The following is an 18242-nucleotide window of genomic DNA, read 5'->3' on the forward strand; positions in this document are numbered from 1 at the left end:
TTTTGTAGGAATGTGTGGTCACGTTTTAGAGATGGAAACTAAAATGGGGTGAAACATGATGATGTCTACTTGACTTTAATATTTCATTGAAAACATGGGATGCATCAAGGTTGGCAAGTGTTAATAATTTATACATTGATAAAATATTGTTTTAATTGGATGGAATATACATGGTTAAATCTAGATGATGAATGTTTATGAGACTGTTCCCTTTATTTTTCTGTGTCTAAAAAGTTCTGTTAAAAAGAGTGAACCACACTCACATGCATTCTCCATTTGATTCACTTCCAGAATATTCTCCCAACAGAGATGACACCTTGACTGAGAAGCCTGGTAAACCTGCAGGAAGCCCCAGCCCACGGTAGGGGGCGAGTATCTTGATGCTGTGCCTCATTGAAGAGAACCATGCGCACAGGGTCTTGGATGATGAGGAAAGTTGGCCAACCCTTGTCAAGGACAGTTGAGGCACAGTGGGGTCAGCAGGAGCCCTGGGGCGATGACAGGAGGTGGCTCACCCCACCATTTGTCTCCCCAGACCTCCCCTTCTGGGCCCTCATCCTCATCTGCCTCCCGGGAATCCTGGTGCTCATCACAGGCCTGATCTGCTGTCTCCTGGTGAGCCATGACGTGCTGCTTGTCTTCTTACTATTGGGTTATAAGAGCTCTTTATATATTATAAATACACGTCCTTTTCTAGGGATATGTTTTGCAGATGTTTTCTCCCAGTCTGTGCGTGGCTCGCCTTCTCCTTCACAACATGAGTCATTGGGGAAATGAAAGTGACAGTCATCATGAGATTCCACCACACTTGAGGATGGCTAAAAGTAAAAAGACTGACTATAGCAAGTGTTGTTGAAGATTTCAAGTCACTGAAACTCTCATCGAGTGCTGGTGAAAAATAGCTTGGATGCGTCTTTAATAATTACATAAGTCTACCCAGCCATTCCTGCCCTAGGAATCTATCCAAGGGAAATAAACCCGTAGGTCTATACACAGACTTGTACACACATGTAGATAACAACCTATTTATAGTATACAAAAACAGAAAACAACCCAAATGTCCATCTACTGGTGAACGGATACACAAAGTGTGGTATTTCCCCACAGTGGAATACTATATAACCATAAAAACGGATGAATTATTATTTTTTTCTTTTTTAATTATTTTATTGAAATTATAAAGGGTTTTAACATTGTGTAATTTCAGGTGTTCATTATTATTTGTGAATTTCTGTATAGACTGCATGGTGCTCACCAACAGTAGTCTAACTTTTATCCATCACCATGCATATGTGCCCCTTTAACTCTTTCACTCAACCCCCAGCCACCATCCCCTCTGGTAACCACTAATCTGTTCTCTTTATCCCTGTGTATGTTTATCTTCTACATATGAGTGAAATAATGCATATTTGTCTTTGTCTGGCTTATTTCATTTAACATCTTACCCTCCATGTCCATCCAGGTTGTTGCAAACAGGACGATCTTGTCTTTTGTTTCTGGCTGAGTTGTATTCCATTGTATATAATACATACCACATCTTCTTTATCCATTCATCTGTAGCAGGGCACTTGGGTTGCTTCCATGTCTTGGCTATTGTGAATAATGCCTCAGTGAACACAGGGGTGCATAAATCTCTTTGAATTGTTGATTTCAATTTCTTTCGGTGAATACCCAGTAGTGGGATAGCTCAAAAGTATGGTATTTCTATTTTTAATTTTTTGAGAAATCTCCATACTGTTTTCCCTGGTGGCTGCACCAGTTTGCATTCCCACCAGCAGTGTGTGAGGGTGCCCTTTTCTCCTTATCCTCTCCAACGTTTGTTATTTTTTGTCTTGGGAATTATAGCCATTCTGATAGGTGTAAGGTGATCTCTCATTATAGTTTTGATTTGAATATCCCTAATAATTAGTGATGTTATACATCTTTTCATGTGTCTGTTGGCCTTCTCTATATCTTCTTTGGAAAAATGTCTGTTCATATCCTCTGCCCATTTTTAGATTGGATTGTCTGTTTGTTTCTTGTTGGGTTGTATGAGTTGTTTATATATTTTGGAAATCAATCCCTTGTCAGATATGTGATTTGCAAATATTTTCTCCCAGTTGGTGGGTTTTCTTTTCATTTTTTTTTTTTGTGAGGAAGATCAGCCCTGTGCTAACATCCGTGCTAATCCTCCTCTTTTTTTTCTGAGGAAGACCGGCTCTGAGCTAACATCTATTGCCAATCCTCCTCCTTTTTTTTTCCCCCAAAGTCCTAGTTGATGGTTGTATGTCATAATTGCAGATCCTTCTAGTTGCTGTATGTGGGACGCAGCCTCAGCATGGCCGGACAAGGGGTGTGTCTGCGCGCGTCCAGGATCCGAACCTGGGCCGCCAGTAGCGGAGCGCACGCAATTAACCACTAAGCCATAGGGCTGGCCCTGTCTTTTCATTTTGTTCATTGTTTCTTTTGCCTTGCAGAAGCCTTTTAGTCTCATGTAGTCCCATTTGTATATTTTTTATTTTCTTTCCCTTGCCTGAGTAGACATGGTATTGGGAAGGGTGCTGCTAAGACCGATGTCAAAGACTGTACTGCGTATATTTTCTTCTAGGAGTTTTATGGTTTCAAGTGTTAGATTCAAGTCTTTTATCCATTTCGAGTTAATTTTTGTGTATGGTGGAAGATAATGATCTACTTTCATTCTTTTGCATGTGGCTGTCCAGTTTTCCCAATAGCATTTATTGAAGAGACTTTCCTTTCTCCATTGTATGATCTTGGCTCCTTTGTCAGAGATTAACTGACCACAGATGTGTGGTTTTCTTTCTGGGCTTTCAGTTCTGTTCCATTGATCTATGAGTCTGCTTTTGTGCCAGTACTATGCCATTTTGATTACTATAGCTATGTAATATATTTTCAAGTTAGGATTGTGATGCCTCCAGCTTTGTTCTTTCTTCTCAGAATTGCTTTGGTTGTTCGAGGTCTTTTGTTATTCCATGTATATTTTAGGATTCTGTGTTCCATTTCTATGAAGAAGGTCATTGAGATTCTGATTGGGATTGCATTGAATCTGTAGATTACTTTAGGTAATATGGACATTTTAACTGTGTTTATTCTTCCAATCCATGTGCATGGAATATCTTCCAATTACTTCAGGTCATCATTGATTTCTTTCAATCATGTCTTATAGTTTTCATTGTATAGGTCTTTAACCTCTTTGGTTAAATTTGGTTAAATTTATCCCTAGACACTTTTTTCTTTTTGTTGCAATTGTAAATGGGATTGTATTCTTGAGTTCTCTATCTGTTAGTTCATTATTAAAGTATAGAATTGCAACTGATTTGGTAAGTTGATTTTGTATGCTGCAACTTTGCTGTAGTTGTTGATTATTTCTAATAGTTTTCTGATGGATTCTTTAGGGTTTTCTGTAATTACAATCATGTCATCTGCAAACAGCAAGAGTTTCATTTCTTCCTTTCCAATTTGGATTCCTTTTATTTCTTTTTCCGGCCTAATTGCTCTGGCCAAAACCTCCAGTACTATGTTGAATGGGAGTGGCGATAATGGGCACCTTTGTCTTCTTCCTGTTCTCAGAGGAATGGCTTTAAGTTTTTCACCATTAAGTATGATGTTGGCTGTGGGTTTGTGATATATGGCCTTTATTGTGTTGAGGTACTTTCCTTCTATACCCATTTTATTGAGAGTTATTATCATAAATGTATGTTGGATCTTGTCAAATCCTTTCTCTGCATCTGTGGAGAGGATCGTGTGACTTTTATTGCTCATTTTGTTAATGTGGTGTATCACATTGATTGATTTGCGGATGTTGAACCATCCCTGCATCCTTGGTATAATTTCCACTTGATCATGGTATATGATCCTTTTAATACATTGCTGTGTTCGATTTGCTGATATTTAGTTGAGTATTTTTGCATCTGTGTTCATCAGTGATATTGGCCTGTAATATTCCTTCTTTGTGCTATCCTTATCTGCTTTTGCTGTCAGGGTGATGTTGGCCTCATAGAATGAATTAGGAAGTGTTCCATCTTCTTCAACTGTTTGGAATAGTTTGAGAAGCATGGGTATTAAATCTTGTTTGAATATTTGGTACAATTCTCCAGAGAAGCCATCTGGTCCTGGACTTTTGTTTTTTGGGAGGTTTTTGATGAGCATTTTGATCTCTTTACTTGTGATTGGTCTGTTCATTTACTCTATTTCTTCTTGATTCAGTTTTGGGAGGTTGTAGGAATCTAAGAATTTATCTATTTCTTTTAGGTTATCCTGTTTGGTGGCATGTAAGTTGTTCAGTGTATTCTCTTACTGTCTTTGGATTTCTGTGGTATCTGTTGTAATTTCTCCTCTTTCATTTCTAATTTTATGTCTTTGAGCCTTTTCTCTTTTTTTCTTCGTGAGTCTGGCTAAGGGTCTGTCAATTTTGTTTCAATCTTCTCAAAGAACCAGCTCTTTGTTTCATTGATCCTTTCTACTGTTTTTTTAGTCTTTATTTCATTTATTTCTGCTCTAATTTTTATTATTTCCCTCATTCTGCTGACTTTGGACTTCATTTGTTCTTCATTTTCTGGTTCTATTAGGTGTAGTTTAAGGTTACTTATTTGGTATTTTTCTTGTTTGTTGAGGTGCGCTTGTATTGCTATGAATTTCCTTCTTAGAACTGCTTTTGCTGCATCCTGTAAGAGTTCTTTTGTTGTCTTTTCATTTTCATTTGTCTTCAGGTATTTTTTGATTTCTCCTTTGATTTGTTCATTGATCCAATGGTTCTTCAGTCACGTGTTCTTTAGTCTCCACATATTTGTGACTTCCCCATCTTTTTTCTTGTAGTTGATTTCTAGTGTCATAGCATTGTGGTCAGAAAAGAGGCTTGATATGATTTCAATCTTAAATTTATTCAGGCTTGCCTTGTTTCACAACATATGGTCTATCTTTGAGAATGTTCCATGTGCACTTAAGAAGAACATGTATTCTGCTGTTTTAGGAGGGTATGCCCTATATATATCAATTAAGTTCATCTGATCATATGTTTCATTTAATTCCACTATTTACTTGTTGCCTTTCTCTGCATGATCTATCCATGGATGTAAGTGGGTTGTTCAGGTCCCCTGTTATTATTGTGTTGCTGTTAATTTCTCCCTTTAGGTCTATTAATAGTTGCTTTATATTCTTTTGTGCTGCTGTGTTAGGTGCATATATCTTTATAAGTGTTATGTCCTCTGGGTGGAAAGTCCCCTTTATCATTATATACTGCCCCTCTTTGTCTCTCATAGTCTTTTTTATCTTGAAGTCTGCTTTGTCTGGTATAAGTATGGCAACACCTAGTTTCTTTTATTTGCCATTTGCCTGGAGTATTGTCTCCCATCCCTTCATTCTGAGCCTGTTTGTTTTTAGAGCTGAGATGTGTTTCCTGGAGGCAGCATATTGTTGGGTCTTGTTTTCTAATCCACCCCAGCACTCTGTGTCTGTTGATTGGAGAATGCAATCAATTTACATTTAGAGTGATTATTGATACATGAGGGCTTAATCCCACCTAATCTATATTTCCATTGTTTCTCTTCCTTTGTGTTTCTGACTACCATTTCATTTTGGGGGTTTTCTGTGGAAGTTTCTCTCTCTTTTTTTTTTTTAATTGATGTTTTAATGGTTTCTAAAATTGTGAAATATTGGGTTGTACATTTTTGTTTGTCGATCACCATATATATGACTCCCTTCACCCCTTGTGCCCACCCCCCACCCCCACTGCCCCTGGTAACCACAGTCCAGTTTTCTCTGTCCATGTGTTGGTTTATATTCCACATATGAGTGAGATCATACAGTGTTTGTCTTTCTCTTTCTGGCTTATTTCACTTAACATATTACGCTCCAGGCCCATCCATGTTGTTGCAAATGGGACGATTTTGTCTTTTTTTATGGCTGAGTAGTATTCCATTGTATATATATACCACATTTTCTTAATCCAATTGTCAGTCGAGGGACACTTAGGTTGCTTCCACTTCTTGGCTATGGTGAATAATGCTGCAATGAACATAGGGGTGCATAAGCCTCTTTGGATTGTTGATTTCAGGTGCGTTGGATAGATTCCCAGTAGTGGGATGGCTGGATCATAGGGCATCTCTATTTTTAATTCTTTGAGGAATCTCCATACCGTTTTCCATAGAGGTTGCACCAATTTGCATTCCCACCAGCTGTGTATGAGGGTTCCTGTTTCTCCACATCCTCTCCAACATTTGTTGTTTTTTGTCTTGGTGATTAGACAGAGTTTTTTGAAATGCCTAAAACCAGTAAGTTTCACAGTCTTTGCCAAGGGGCTTTGAGTGTGTCTTCGGGCACACCTTCAGCCCTCATCCAGGCAGTTTACAATTCCACCTTGACCTTTACTAAGTGCTTGCACAGAGCCTCCGGGCAAGCCTGAGGTGAGAGCTTAGGCCCTTTTCAGGACTTTTCCTGAGCATGCCCAAGGCCTGAGCGTGCAGGTGGCCATCTGGATTTCCAGGAGTGTGTTGGAGCTTTTCAAAGCCCCCTGTGGACATCTTGTTAACCAGCTTTTCCTTTTAAGGTTTTTAGTTAGCCTGTTGTTTGCCCAACTGTTATCTACTGCCCAACTTTTATATACAGCCTTGATGTTAAACAATTGTCTCTGATTTTTTTTTTTTTTTTTTTTTTTTTGTGAGGGAGATCAGCCCTGAGCTAACATCTGATGCCAATCCTCCTCTTTTTTCTGAGGAAGACTGGCGCTGAGCTAACATCCGTGCTCATCTTCCTCCACTTTATATGGGACGCCGCCACAGCATGGCTCGACAAGCAGTGCGTCGGTGCATGCTGGGGATCCGAACCGGCGAACCCCGGGCTGCCGCAGCAGAGTGCGTGCACTTAACTGCCTGCGCCACTGGGCCGGCCCCTGTCTCTGATTATTTTTGACAAATACCCCCAAGGAGAAGGCTTTTTGCACTGTGTGAGCTTCAAGTCAAGTCAAAAAAAGACAGTCTTGTGAGTGTAGCCTTCCAGGAAACCACCAGATAAGTCACGTAATGACAGTTCTCTGAGAATGGGGTGTTGAAGGAATTCCATCTCTTTTCCACTCTTTCCAGTAGCTGTTAGACTGCTGGGTTACAGGCTGTGGATTTTCAAAGTTACCGCAGACCTGAAGAGTGGGAAATGAGAATAGGACAAGATAAAGCACCATAAAGTGTACTGTTCCTACCAAGATTCAGTTGTTTTTCTTGAGTAAATGCTCCCCTGATTGCTGCAAGCCTGTGGTTAATCTCCAGAATTCTAAGTTATTTTCCAGTGTCGAAGATGTTTTCCAGTGTCACTGTTTGTTTTATGAAACATAGAATTTTGAGAGGTTCTTATTCTACCATTTTCTCTGACATCTCTGTTCATTTGTTTTTAACATCAAAGTTGTTTCTTTTATTTTTTGGAATAGAAGAGATGGTATATTTGAAGAGAAGCAACACCTGATTCTGTTTCAGCTGTGTTTATGGCATTTTCTGTCTGAACATTTGGGCCTCAGTTTTTCCATATGCAGAAAAGGGGTGCAAATATGTCTCCCCATCTATTCTGTAGGGCTCTGTGAACTAAATGCTACTGTATATGTGGAGATGCTTTGGTCTCTTTGGAAGAAAAGCACTTAAATTCCTCAAGGCTTCAGGGTTGTTACTTCCAGTTCTGCTTCCCACTGTGCGTCCTTGATCAAGCCACTGAACCAATTGCTTCTGTTTCTTTTTCCACCTCTCCCCTCCCCTCTCTCTTTTCAAGGAAGAGACAATGTTCATTCTCCTGATAGACGTGCCAGTAAATTTAAATTGCTTTAAATGTATTTAAAATTATTTGAAAATGTTCAGGAAAAACTGTTGTTGTTATTTGAGGTTGACTAGAAATTATGGCTGTTTGCACATATGCAGAATATTATAATGCAATCTTGAATGTTATTATTGGAGGGTTTTTTATATTACACATATTACCAGAAATAGAGTTTTGAAACCTCTGGTAGTCCTTTGTATGCATCTCTTTCTCTCCCTCTCCCTTTTTTTTTTTTTCCATCAGGTACCTTCCTAGCTCCATCAAATCTGAGCATCTCTGAGGAAAGTGGCTAGAACTCACAGCTTTTTTTTTTTTGCTTGTGCTAAAATATACATAACATAAAATTTACCATCTTAACCACATTTAAGTGTACAATTCAGTGGCGTTAAGTACATTCACATAGTTGTGCAATGTATGCATTTCTTTTTGAAAAATATAGATTCCATAGTTCCTTGACAATATTTGCTTTGTGAACCAACACTGTTTTTAAAATTAAAGAGTATGGACTATACCAGTTTTTTGCTCATTCATTTTGTAGGAAGCCATGAGTTTTATAAACATGGTAGCTGTTGATTTCAATGGTGATGCTTCCTTTTCCTCATTTCATTTCTGAAAACAACCTAAACAACCTAATTGTTCATACACAATACATTTAACTCACGTCTCTTTTGGTGCTGCAGGTTGCAATGCAGGCAGGGATTAACTTGGGGACAGCTGTGTCAAGAGGATTGTATCAACCAGCAACAATCTTTATGGGCCGCCAAATGTCAGCCATCTCAAGCGCTGGAGATGTTAGTACAGAGCAGAAATCTCCCCAACCCACGAAGAACTTCAGAACAATTCTTGACCCACGTTCACAGCAACAGACAGCCCAGAGCAGTGATGTGACAGACAGCTATGTAGTCTGCACTAATAGTGGCACACAGTGCTTAAATAAGTCTGACAAAATAGATGGAAGGACATCTCTTCAGATTGGTGAGAAAACGCCAGTCACAGCCAGCCCATTGTCTGAGGAGGAACAGACTCATTGCTTGGAGATAGGAAGCAACTCACGTCACGGCAAGAGTAATTTATCTGAAAGCAAAAAGTCTGCTGAACTCCATTCCCTGTTACGGGGAAGATTACGTCCAGGGAGCAGAACCACTGATTTAAAGTGTGACAGTTCCAGCAGATCAGGGGCATCAGAGGGAGAAATACTGACACGGGAACATATTGAAGTCAAGGAAGACAGTGCCAGACTACCAGTCGCTCCGATATCAGTCTCAGAATACTGTGCATCTGAAAGTAAGTGTTCTCAAGAGAAGCATTCTGCTCAGGAAGGTTTCTCAGGTGGGGTGAGAGGCTGAGATTGTTTGCTGATTTTTGTTGGTATTTAGTTTTTCTGGGTGGTAGTGGTCTTATGTAAGAACAAAGTGTACTCTCTAATTTTATCTTTTGTCAAAAAACAAAGTACAGTGGTGACTTTGCCAACAAATTCCATTCTAATGAATTCTTAAATATGTATGTGGAAATATTCTTACAAGCGAATTCTCTGATTTTTAAACTCATTGTTATATTTTTAATATATTTAATAAAATATTTTTAATGAGTTTTTAAATACTGTAATTAATCATGTATTGTTTCTACATGTTTTAACTGATGAATAATCCCATTCCGTGAGGTGGAACGTCTTACCTCGCTTCTCCCTGCACTTAGTGATCAGTAGTCTCTTCATATCCCCTCTTCCAGATCATCCTCCTCACGGGGACCCCGAGGCACAGAAGCCCTTCAGGAAAATGCAGCAACAGCAGGAAGAGGAAAGTCTGAGCAGCAGCAGTGACCTCACAGTTGCCGTAAGTGAAGATGGTCTGATTTTAGAGAGTCCAGAACCACAGCCAGATCCGAGTGACAAGATGGAGGGAGAAGATGGAATAGAGGCCTTAAAATTAATCCACTCTGAGCAAGAAAGAGGTGCCCTATCCACCGAAAAACATAATTGTATTTTGCAAACTCTAAGCTCTCCTGATTCAAAAAAGGAATCCTCCACTAACTCACCAACAAGAGAGTAAGCCATTGAATTTTTTTTTACTATTCTGTTTTTAATTATAGACGTTTTTAGAGATCATTCCACTGGGAATGTATTGTCGAACACTCAGTCATGAATGTATAAGTTCCTTACTCATAAATAATCTCTTAGCAAAGGTCTAATTTGCTTTCTTTTCTTTTTTTATAAAATAGCTTTAAAAGTCTGAATATCATTGAAATCATGGTGATTTGCAGTTTATAATTATATCCAAACAATCCCTGGTTAATTCATAAGTCATTCCCCCCACCCCTACCCTCCAGCCTTTTAAGAAAACAAATCATTTTGAAGTTGTGGTAACACAGAAGGTGACAAACGGTTAAACTTACTAGGAATTCAGCTTTAGAGGCTAGGAACTTTGTATCTAATTAATTTGCTTAATCCTAATATCCCTTGCCATGGTGTCATTTTTGTCATACGATTAAATATGAGTTAATAAGTTCTTCTAAGTGTATATCTAAGCCAGCTTTCCTTTTCTGAATGTAAATATGAGGACACTGGAATCTTTAATGTTAAATAGGAACAACATCAGTGTTATACATTTTGAGCACTTATTATAATATCCAACTCATGAAAGCTCATGTATAATTTTTTATTATTGATTGGAGGTACTAGGTGGAATTGTGTAGAAAACATGGAAACTGTTGAAAACCAATTCTGCAATGAAAAATAACTCTAATAGCATCAAATCTCTTTTAGGAGTGGAAGGAACCTACGTAACAAACTAAGGTAGATCTCACCTTTTAAAAATGAGGAAATCAAGGCTAGGGGCATAGGAATGACACGGAGGCCGTTGGGGCAGACCTTCCATACAGCCTGCCTCCCCAACCCACATGCCACCACTAGAATTTTCTGTTACACTGTGATGCCATCACTCTTTCTTTCCAACAGTCCCAGCAACAGTGAAAAGCCAAGTGGGCATCCTTGTATATGAGGGGATATGTTCTCTTTTAGAGCAGCGTTGCACCTTTAATGTATTGCCTCTTACCATTCATTATCTACTTATGGTGAAAATTTTAATTTATAGTCTGATTGACTTTAAAGTGATGTTCAAGAAATATTTATTAATAGCACATCCAAGTACAAAGTACTTGTACTGTGGATGGAAGAACCAACATGGTTCCTGTCATTGGGAAATTTGATTTATTAGAGTGGCAAGCCAAATGGATTTTTTTGTGTGTGTGTGAGGAAGATCGGCCCTGAGGTAACATCTGCCAATCCTCCTCTTTTTGCTGAGGAAGACTAGCCCTGGGCTAACATCCATGGCCATCTTCCTCCACTTTATATGGGACGCCGCCACAGCATGGCTTGACAAGTGGTGCGTCAGTGCGCGCCCGGGATCCAAACCAGCGAACCCCGGGCCGCCGCAGCGGAGCGCATGCACTTAACCGCTTGTGCCCCCGGGCTGGCCCCCCATTGGATTTTTCTAGTAAGAATACTTCTCTTGTCAAAGAGGTACAGGTATTATATACTACATCATCAGAAACTTTATTACTAGAGATAGAATGTATCTGTTTTGGGTTTCGTATTTGTAGGCTTCTTTTTATAGCAATTCATTGGACAAGTAAGTAGTTTGGTGGATTAACTGGGGGACTAGCGTACTTACCCAGGACTCAGGCTTTTTCTGAGATGAAAAAAGTTGGGTATGTGTATAGAATTAAGAATGTTCTCTCTCTCCTTCTCCTATATGACTGACTTTTTCCTATGATCTTAAAGCCAAGTTCCTCAGAATTTTGGGATATAGTTTTCCAAAATTTGTTAGAAAATATGGGCATTTGGGGAATTTTTGAATAGTTTGTCCTAATGGAATGGTCCCAGGATGAAAGGTCAGTCAGCAATGGTTGTTTTCTGTCTGTTACCAAATTTGAGCCCATTGATTTTTCTGTGGTAAAAGTACTACCCAGGGGCCGGCCCTGTGGCTTAGCGGTTAAGTGCGCGCACTCCGCTGCTGGCGGCCCAGGTTCGGATCCCAGGCGCACACTGACGCACCGCTTCTCGGGCCATGCTGAGGCCGTGTCCCACATACAGCAACTAGAAGGATTTGCATCTATGACATACAGCTATCTACTGGGGCTTTGGGGGAAAAAATAAATAAATAAATAAACAAAACAAAAAAAAAAGTACTACCCAGGAATAGGTTGAAGGTGGTTTAAATGATCCTGGTTAAACTGCTGACATCCTCACCGCTTTTGAGGCGCTGCGTTCTCTTATTTCCTCTTTAGCATGAGCTCTTCTCCTTGCTCTGAGGGTTAATTATTCATCTGAGACTATAGTGTCATATTTACAGAGCTAATACTATGACCTCAAAGGTTCATTATCTCAGTTTACTTTAGGGTCTGTTGGGGGCCTGGAGAAAAGTCACTTGAATGAATTTTAGTTAACAAAGATCGAGAGATGGGACAAAGGAAGACACATAGAAGGATCTGAACAGGAAAGCGGAACCTCTGATTTGATGAGAATGATGATAGATACTATGTTTGAGCACATCTATGTGCCAGCTGAGTTGCTGACCTTGAACATAAAACTTGGTCTTAAGCTTCCTGGCAGTGAAGGGAAAATAGATGTGCAGTATGCAGCGTAGTTTCCATCTGAGGAGAAAAGTGAAATCAAGGGTGACTTTTGGTGGTGTTTTCTCTTGTTTTTTGTTTGTTTTATTTAAAAAAACTTTTTAACAGCTTTATTGAGATATAATTCACGTACCATACAATCCACCCATTTAAAGGGTATAATTCAAGAGTTTTTGGCATATTATATTATTAATATTTAAATGCTGTGTTAAAATGTATATAACATAAAATTTTCCATTTTTAAGTGTACAATTTAGTGACGTTAATTATGTTCATGATATTGTACAACCATCACCACTACCTATTTCCAAAACTTTTTTGTCCCCCTTATATATTTGTCCTTTTGGTCTATTTCAATTCACATAACATTTTCAAGATTCATCCATGTTGTAGCAGGTATCAGAACTTCATTCCTTTTTAGGCTAAATAATATTCCAGTGTATGGATATACCACATTTTGTTTATCCATTCATCTGTTGATGGACATATGGATTGCTTCTCTGTTTAAAAGCCAAGCATCTTTGAGAAGGTTCATGACCCACCCCCATGGATATTTCCAGATAATTGAAGACCAGCTTGTGCTTCCTGCACAGTTCCTTCATTGCAAGCTATAATTCACATTTCTCACAAGGAAGCATATTAGAATGAAGCTGAGTAAAAGCAATGTTGTTAAAAAGGAGGACCTTGAATCTCATTGTTAAAGAGTAGTTTGCTGCAAACATTGGTACAAAGCTTCATGACCTAAAACACCAGACATTTATTATTTTTCAGGTGCCAGGTGGTTGGCCCAGTGTCATTTGGGGCTACAAGAATTATTTGGCCAGGTGTCCCTTATCGTCCAGTAGAGTAGTCCAACCTCAGTCACCTGGTGGTGGTAGCAGGGTTCCCAGCACAGCAAGAGGGCAAGCCCCAGTGCACAAATGCTTTAAAGTGTCTGCTTGTGTCAGGTTTGCTCATGTCCCATTGGCTAAAGAAAGTCACAGGACCCAGCCTAGAGTCAAGAGGTGAAAAAATATAATCCACCTCTTGATGGGATGAGTGGCAAAGTCACATTGCAAATGATTGCACACAGGAATGGGAAGATTACGGTTGCTTTTTGCAATCCACCACAGTACTTGAGGACAAATTCAAATGAAGATAACCTCAGTGTGAGTCAAAAGGGTCAGGAAAGGTTTTATCCCGGGGTGTTGATGCAGCATCTTGAAGGCTGTAAAGGCTTGAATAAGAAGGAGGAGGGAAAGGAGTGAATGAGGTCTGGAGGAAGAGTGCAAGAAGGAATGCAGATACAGAGAACACAAAGGGCGTGGGAGGGCAGAGCAAAGCGTGTGACTAAGGGCTCATTGAGCAGGGCTTGTTGGAGTAAAGGTTTAAAATGTTGCCTGGGTCATGTTTGAGAAAGACCTTGAATATCAGGGTAAAGAATTTAAAGTTCCTTCTCTGTGTTTTCCAGAACTATTGAAGGTTATTTTAAGAGAAGAGTGGTATGGTGAGTAACTTGATTTAGGAGAATTAATCTGACATCATTAGTTTCATCAGGATTAATTGTATACACTGGTGGGCAGAATTCTGAGATGGCCCCTGAGGTTCCTGCCCCCTGATGTACACTCTGTATAATCCCCTCACTTTGCGTGTGGGCAGGACTGTGAGTTTGAAGGATTTCCTTTCTGTGATTAGGCTATGTTACGTGACAGAGGTAAAGAATTTTGCAAACATAATGAAAGTCCCCAAATCAGTTGACTTTGAGGTAATCAAAAAGGAATTGTTCGGGGTGGGCCAGACCTAAACAGATCAACCTTTAAAAGGGACTGGGCACTTACTGAAATCAGATTCAAAGCAGCTGAGATACTCTCCTGTTCACCTGAAGAAGCAAACTTGCCATCTTATGATGAAGGCCACGTGGCAGACGATGGTATGTGCCCTGTGGGAGCTGAGGGCCTCAGTCCTATAGCCACGAGGACCTGAATTCTGCCAACAACCAGTGAACTTGGAAGAGGACCCTGAGCTTTAAATGAGATTGCCTATGAGGAGATGATAAAGATTAAATGAGATCATAAGGGTGAAGCCGTTATCCAATAGGGCTGGTCTCTTAAAAGAAGAGGAAGAGACACCAGAGCTTTCTTTCTCTGCCATGTGAGGACACAGTGAGAGGTGGCCATCTGCAAGTCTCACTAGGAACCAAATCAGCTGACACCTTGATCTTGGACTTCCCTGCCTCTAGAATTGCAAAAAATAAATTTTTGTTGTCTAAATCACCCAATTTGTGATATTTTGTTATGGCAACCTGAGCAGACTAATAAACCTGGCTAGAGGTTTATCCATTTTGTTGGGTTTTTCCCCAAAGAACCAGCTTTTTGTCTTTTGATTTTCTTTATTGTTTGCCTATTTTCAATTTCATTGGTTTCTGCTCTAAATTTTATTACTTCTTTTCTTCTGCTCACTTTGAATTTAATTTGCTCTTCTCTTTTCTAGTTTCCTAAGGTGGGAGCTTTGATTATTGACTTTTAGAGCTTTCTTCTTTTCTAATGTGTGCATTCAGTGCTATAAATTTCCCTGGAAGCACTGCTTTCACTGCATCCCACAAATTTTGATAAGTTGTATTTTCATTTTCGTTCAGTTCAAAATATTTTTAAATTTCTTCTGAGACTTCCTCTTTTACCCATGTGTTTAGGAGTGTGTTGTTTAATCTCCAAATATTTTGAGATTTCCTAGCTATATTTCTGTTATTGATCTCAGTTTAATTCTGTTGTGGTCTGAGAACATACTTTCTATGACTTCTGTTCTTGTAACTTTGTTGAGGTGTGTTTTATGGCCCAGAATGTGGTTTGTCTTAGCAAACGTTCCATGTGACCATGTGTATTTTGCTGTTGTTGGATGAAGTATCTTATAAATGTCGATTAGATCCAATTTAATGGTGCTATTCAGTTTAGCTATATCCTTGCTGCTTTTTACCTGCTGGATATGTTAGTCACCGACAGAGGTGACTAAATATTCAACTATAATAGTGGCTTTATCTATTTCTCCTTGCAGTTCTATCACTTTTTGCCTGTGTATTTCAATGCTCTGTTGTTAGGTGCATACACTTTAAGGATTTTTGTGATATTCCTAGGTGTAGATTTTTTGGGTAATTATCCTACTTGGTGTTCTCTGAGCTTCCTGGATCTGTAGTTTGGTGGTATATGTTGTTAACTTCGGAAAATTCTTAGCCATTATTACTTCAAATATTCCTTCTGCTCCTTTCTCTCTTTCTCCTCCTTCTGGTATTCCCATTACTTGTATGTTACACCCTTTGTAATTATCCTACAATTCTTGGATGTTCTGTCCCATTTTTTTTTCATTCTTCCTTCTCTTCGCATTTCAGTTTGGGAAATTTGTACTGACATATCCTCAAGCTCACTGATTCTTTCCTCAGCTATGTCCAGTCTGTTGGTGAGCCCCTCATAGATGGTCTGTTTTGAGTTTGATGTTTAGTTTTTTGGTTTTGAAATTATGTAGACCATTTAAAATTAATTATTTTTTATAAACCCCTGTATTAAAGAACCAAACTGTTCTCTCTTCTAGTTATAGTACCTTAGTTGAAAATCCCATTTTGTAATTCCATTTTGAGTCAACCAAAGTTTCCTGAATACCTAGTAGGCCCAAAGCTCTGTACTGTGAGGTATGGGGTTGTAGCAATCTGAAATATGGCTGCAAATTCTTCAACACTCCTCTTATTAAAAGATGGGATCTCTCTCCCCTTCCCTTGAATATGGATGGGCTTATGACTGCTTCAACCAAATAGAGCATGGTAGAATTGATCCTCTATGACTTCCAAAGTTGAGTTATAAAAGGCCGTGCAGTTGCCACTCTTTTTGCTGGAACATGTGTTCTTGGAACCCTGAACCACCATGTAAGAAGTCTGACTATTCTGAGACTGCCGTGGTAAAGAAATTATGTGTAGGTGCTCTAGACTGTGGTCCCAGCTGTGCCCATCCTTGCAGCTATCCCCTCCAAAGTACCAGACATGTAGGCGAAGCCTTCTTGGACCCTCTACCAAGTGCATCCACCAGCTGATATCACTGAATAACCTCTCTCAATAATACCTAAAACAGAAGAATCCACTCAGCCAAGCCCTGACTGATTTTCTGATCCACAAAGTCATTAGATAGAATAAAATGGTGGTGTTTTTTTTTTTTATTATTGTTTTTTGTGTGTGTGTGTGTGTGTGTGTAAGGAAGATCAGCCCTGAGCTAACATCCATGCCAATCCTCCTCTTTTTGCTGAGGAAGACTGGCCCTGAGCTAACATGCATGCCCATCTTCCTCTACTTTATATGGGATGCCGCCACAGCATGGCCTGACAAGTGGTGCGTGGTGCCCACCCGGGATCCAAACCCAGGCTGCCAGCAGCGGAGAGCGCACACTTAACCACTACACCACGGGGCCGGCCCCAAAATGGTTGTTGTTTTAAGCTACAAAGCTTTGGGGTAGTTTGTTACGAGTCTATAGATAGCTAGTATAGGACTTTGTTCATTTAACATTAAATATTTACTGAGTGCCTACTCTGTCCCAGGCACTACTCTTGCTCTTATGGTATTTATGATCATGCGTGTGGAGGGGAGGAAGAAAACACAAACCAATAAACAATCTGTGTGAAAATATTATGACAAAGTACGAGCAGGTTAAGTGCATAGAGAATGCATAGATGCAATTTAGTGTAGGATACTCAGGGAAAGTCTCTGTGGTGATTTGACATTTGAGAGGAGATCTAAAGTGAGTGAGAGTAAGCCACATTAAATTGTACCCATGCCTTCTCTGTCTATTTAACCTGCTTTATTCTTTGTTACCTTAATTTTCACCCTGGTATATTTGTTTGTTTATCAATTTATGTTTCATTTCTCTCCTTCAGTGTCTTGGAGATGAGTGGGATATATCTTGAGGACGAGAATACCATGCAGCAGGAACAGCAAGTACACAGGCCCTCTAGTGGCAGCATACGTGGTGTTTCTAGGAACAGCAAAGAAGCCAGTGCAGCTGGACCACAACAGGTGAGTGAGGAAGGTAGGAGATGGAGTGAGAGAAATATCAGTGGGCCACATCACAAAGGGTCTTGTAGGCTGTAGGAAGAACTTTGGATTGTGCTTCAAGGGAGGTGAAGAACCACTCTGGCTGCTTAATGGAAAATGAACTGTAGGGGACAGGGTGGGAGCAAGGAGACCTGTTTAGAGAATATTACAGTAATCTAGGGAGTAGGTGGTGGTGCCTTGGGCCAGGGTGGCAGCAGTGAGAAGTGTCAAATTCTGGATATACATATATTTTTTGTGTTTAAAAAAAAACACAGGGCCGGCCCCGTGGCTTAGCGGTTAAGTGCGCGCGCTCCGCTGCTGGCGGCCCAGGTTCAGATCCCGGGCGCGCACCGACGCACCGCTTCTCCGGCCATGCTGAGGCCGCGTCCCACGTACAGCAACTAGAAGGATGTGCAACTATGACATACAACTATCTACTGGGGCTTAGGGGGGGAAAAATAAATAAATAAAATAAAATAAAATAATACATAACATGAGATCTATCCTCTTAACATTTTTTAAGACTTTATTTTTTGGAACAGTTTTAGGTTCACAATAAAATTAAGAATTAGGTACAGAGATTTCCTATATACCGCCTGCCCCTACACGTACATAGCCTCCCCCATCATCAATATCCTACACCAGAGTGGTACATTTGTTACAACTGATGAACCTGCATTGACACATCATAATCACCCAAAGTCCACAATTTATATTACAATTCACCCTTGGTATTGTACATTCTATGAGTTTGAACAATGTATAATGACATGTATCCATCATT

The 18242-nt window shown here is 39.7% G+C and overlaps 1 protein-coding gene across 1 annotated transcript in view; it reads left to right on the forward strand.

Annotated features, from left to right (window-relative positions):
• The first annotated feature begins 8474 nt into the window (after positions 1 to 8474).
• The window catches only part of LOC131403895 (centrosomal protein kizuna-like), a 66651-nt gene continuing 56883 nt past the window's right edge, over positions 8475 to 18242 (forward strand). The window contains 2 exon segments of the mRNA XM_058538126.1: positions 8475 to 9072; positions 9517 to 9832. Of these exon segments, the coding sequence (XP_058394109.1) occupies positions 8475 to 9072; positions 9517 to 9832 (914 nt within the window).

The sequence above is a fragment of the Diceros bicornis genome, unplaced genomic scaffold, assembly GCF_020826845.1.
Source record: "Diceros bicornis minor isolate mBicDic1 unplaced genomic scaffold, mDicBic1.mat.cur scaffold_95_ctg1, whole genome shotgun sequence".
Lineage (NCBI taxonomy): Eukaryota > Metazoa > Chordata > Mammalia > Perissodactyla > Rhinocerotidae > Diceros > Diceros bicornis.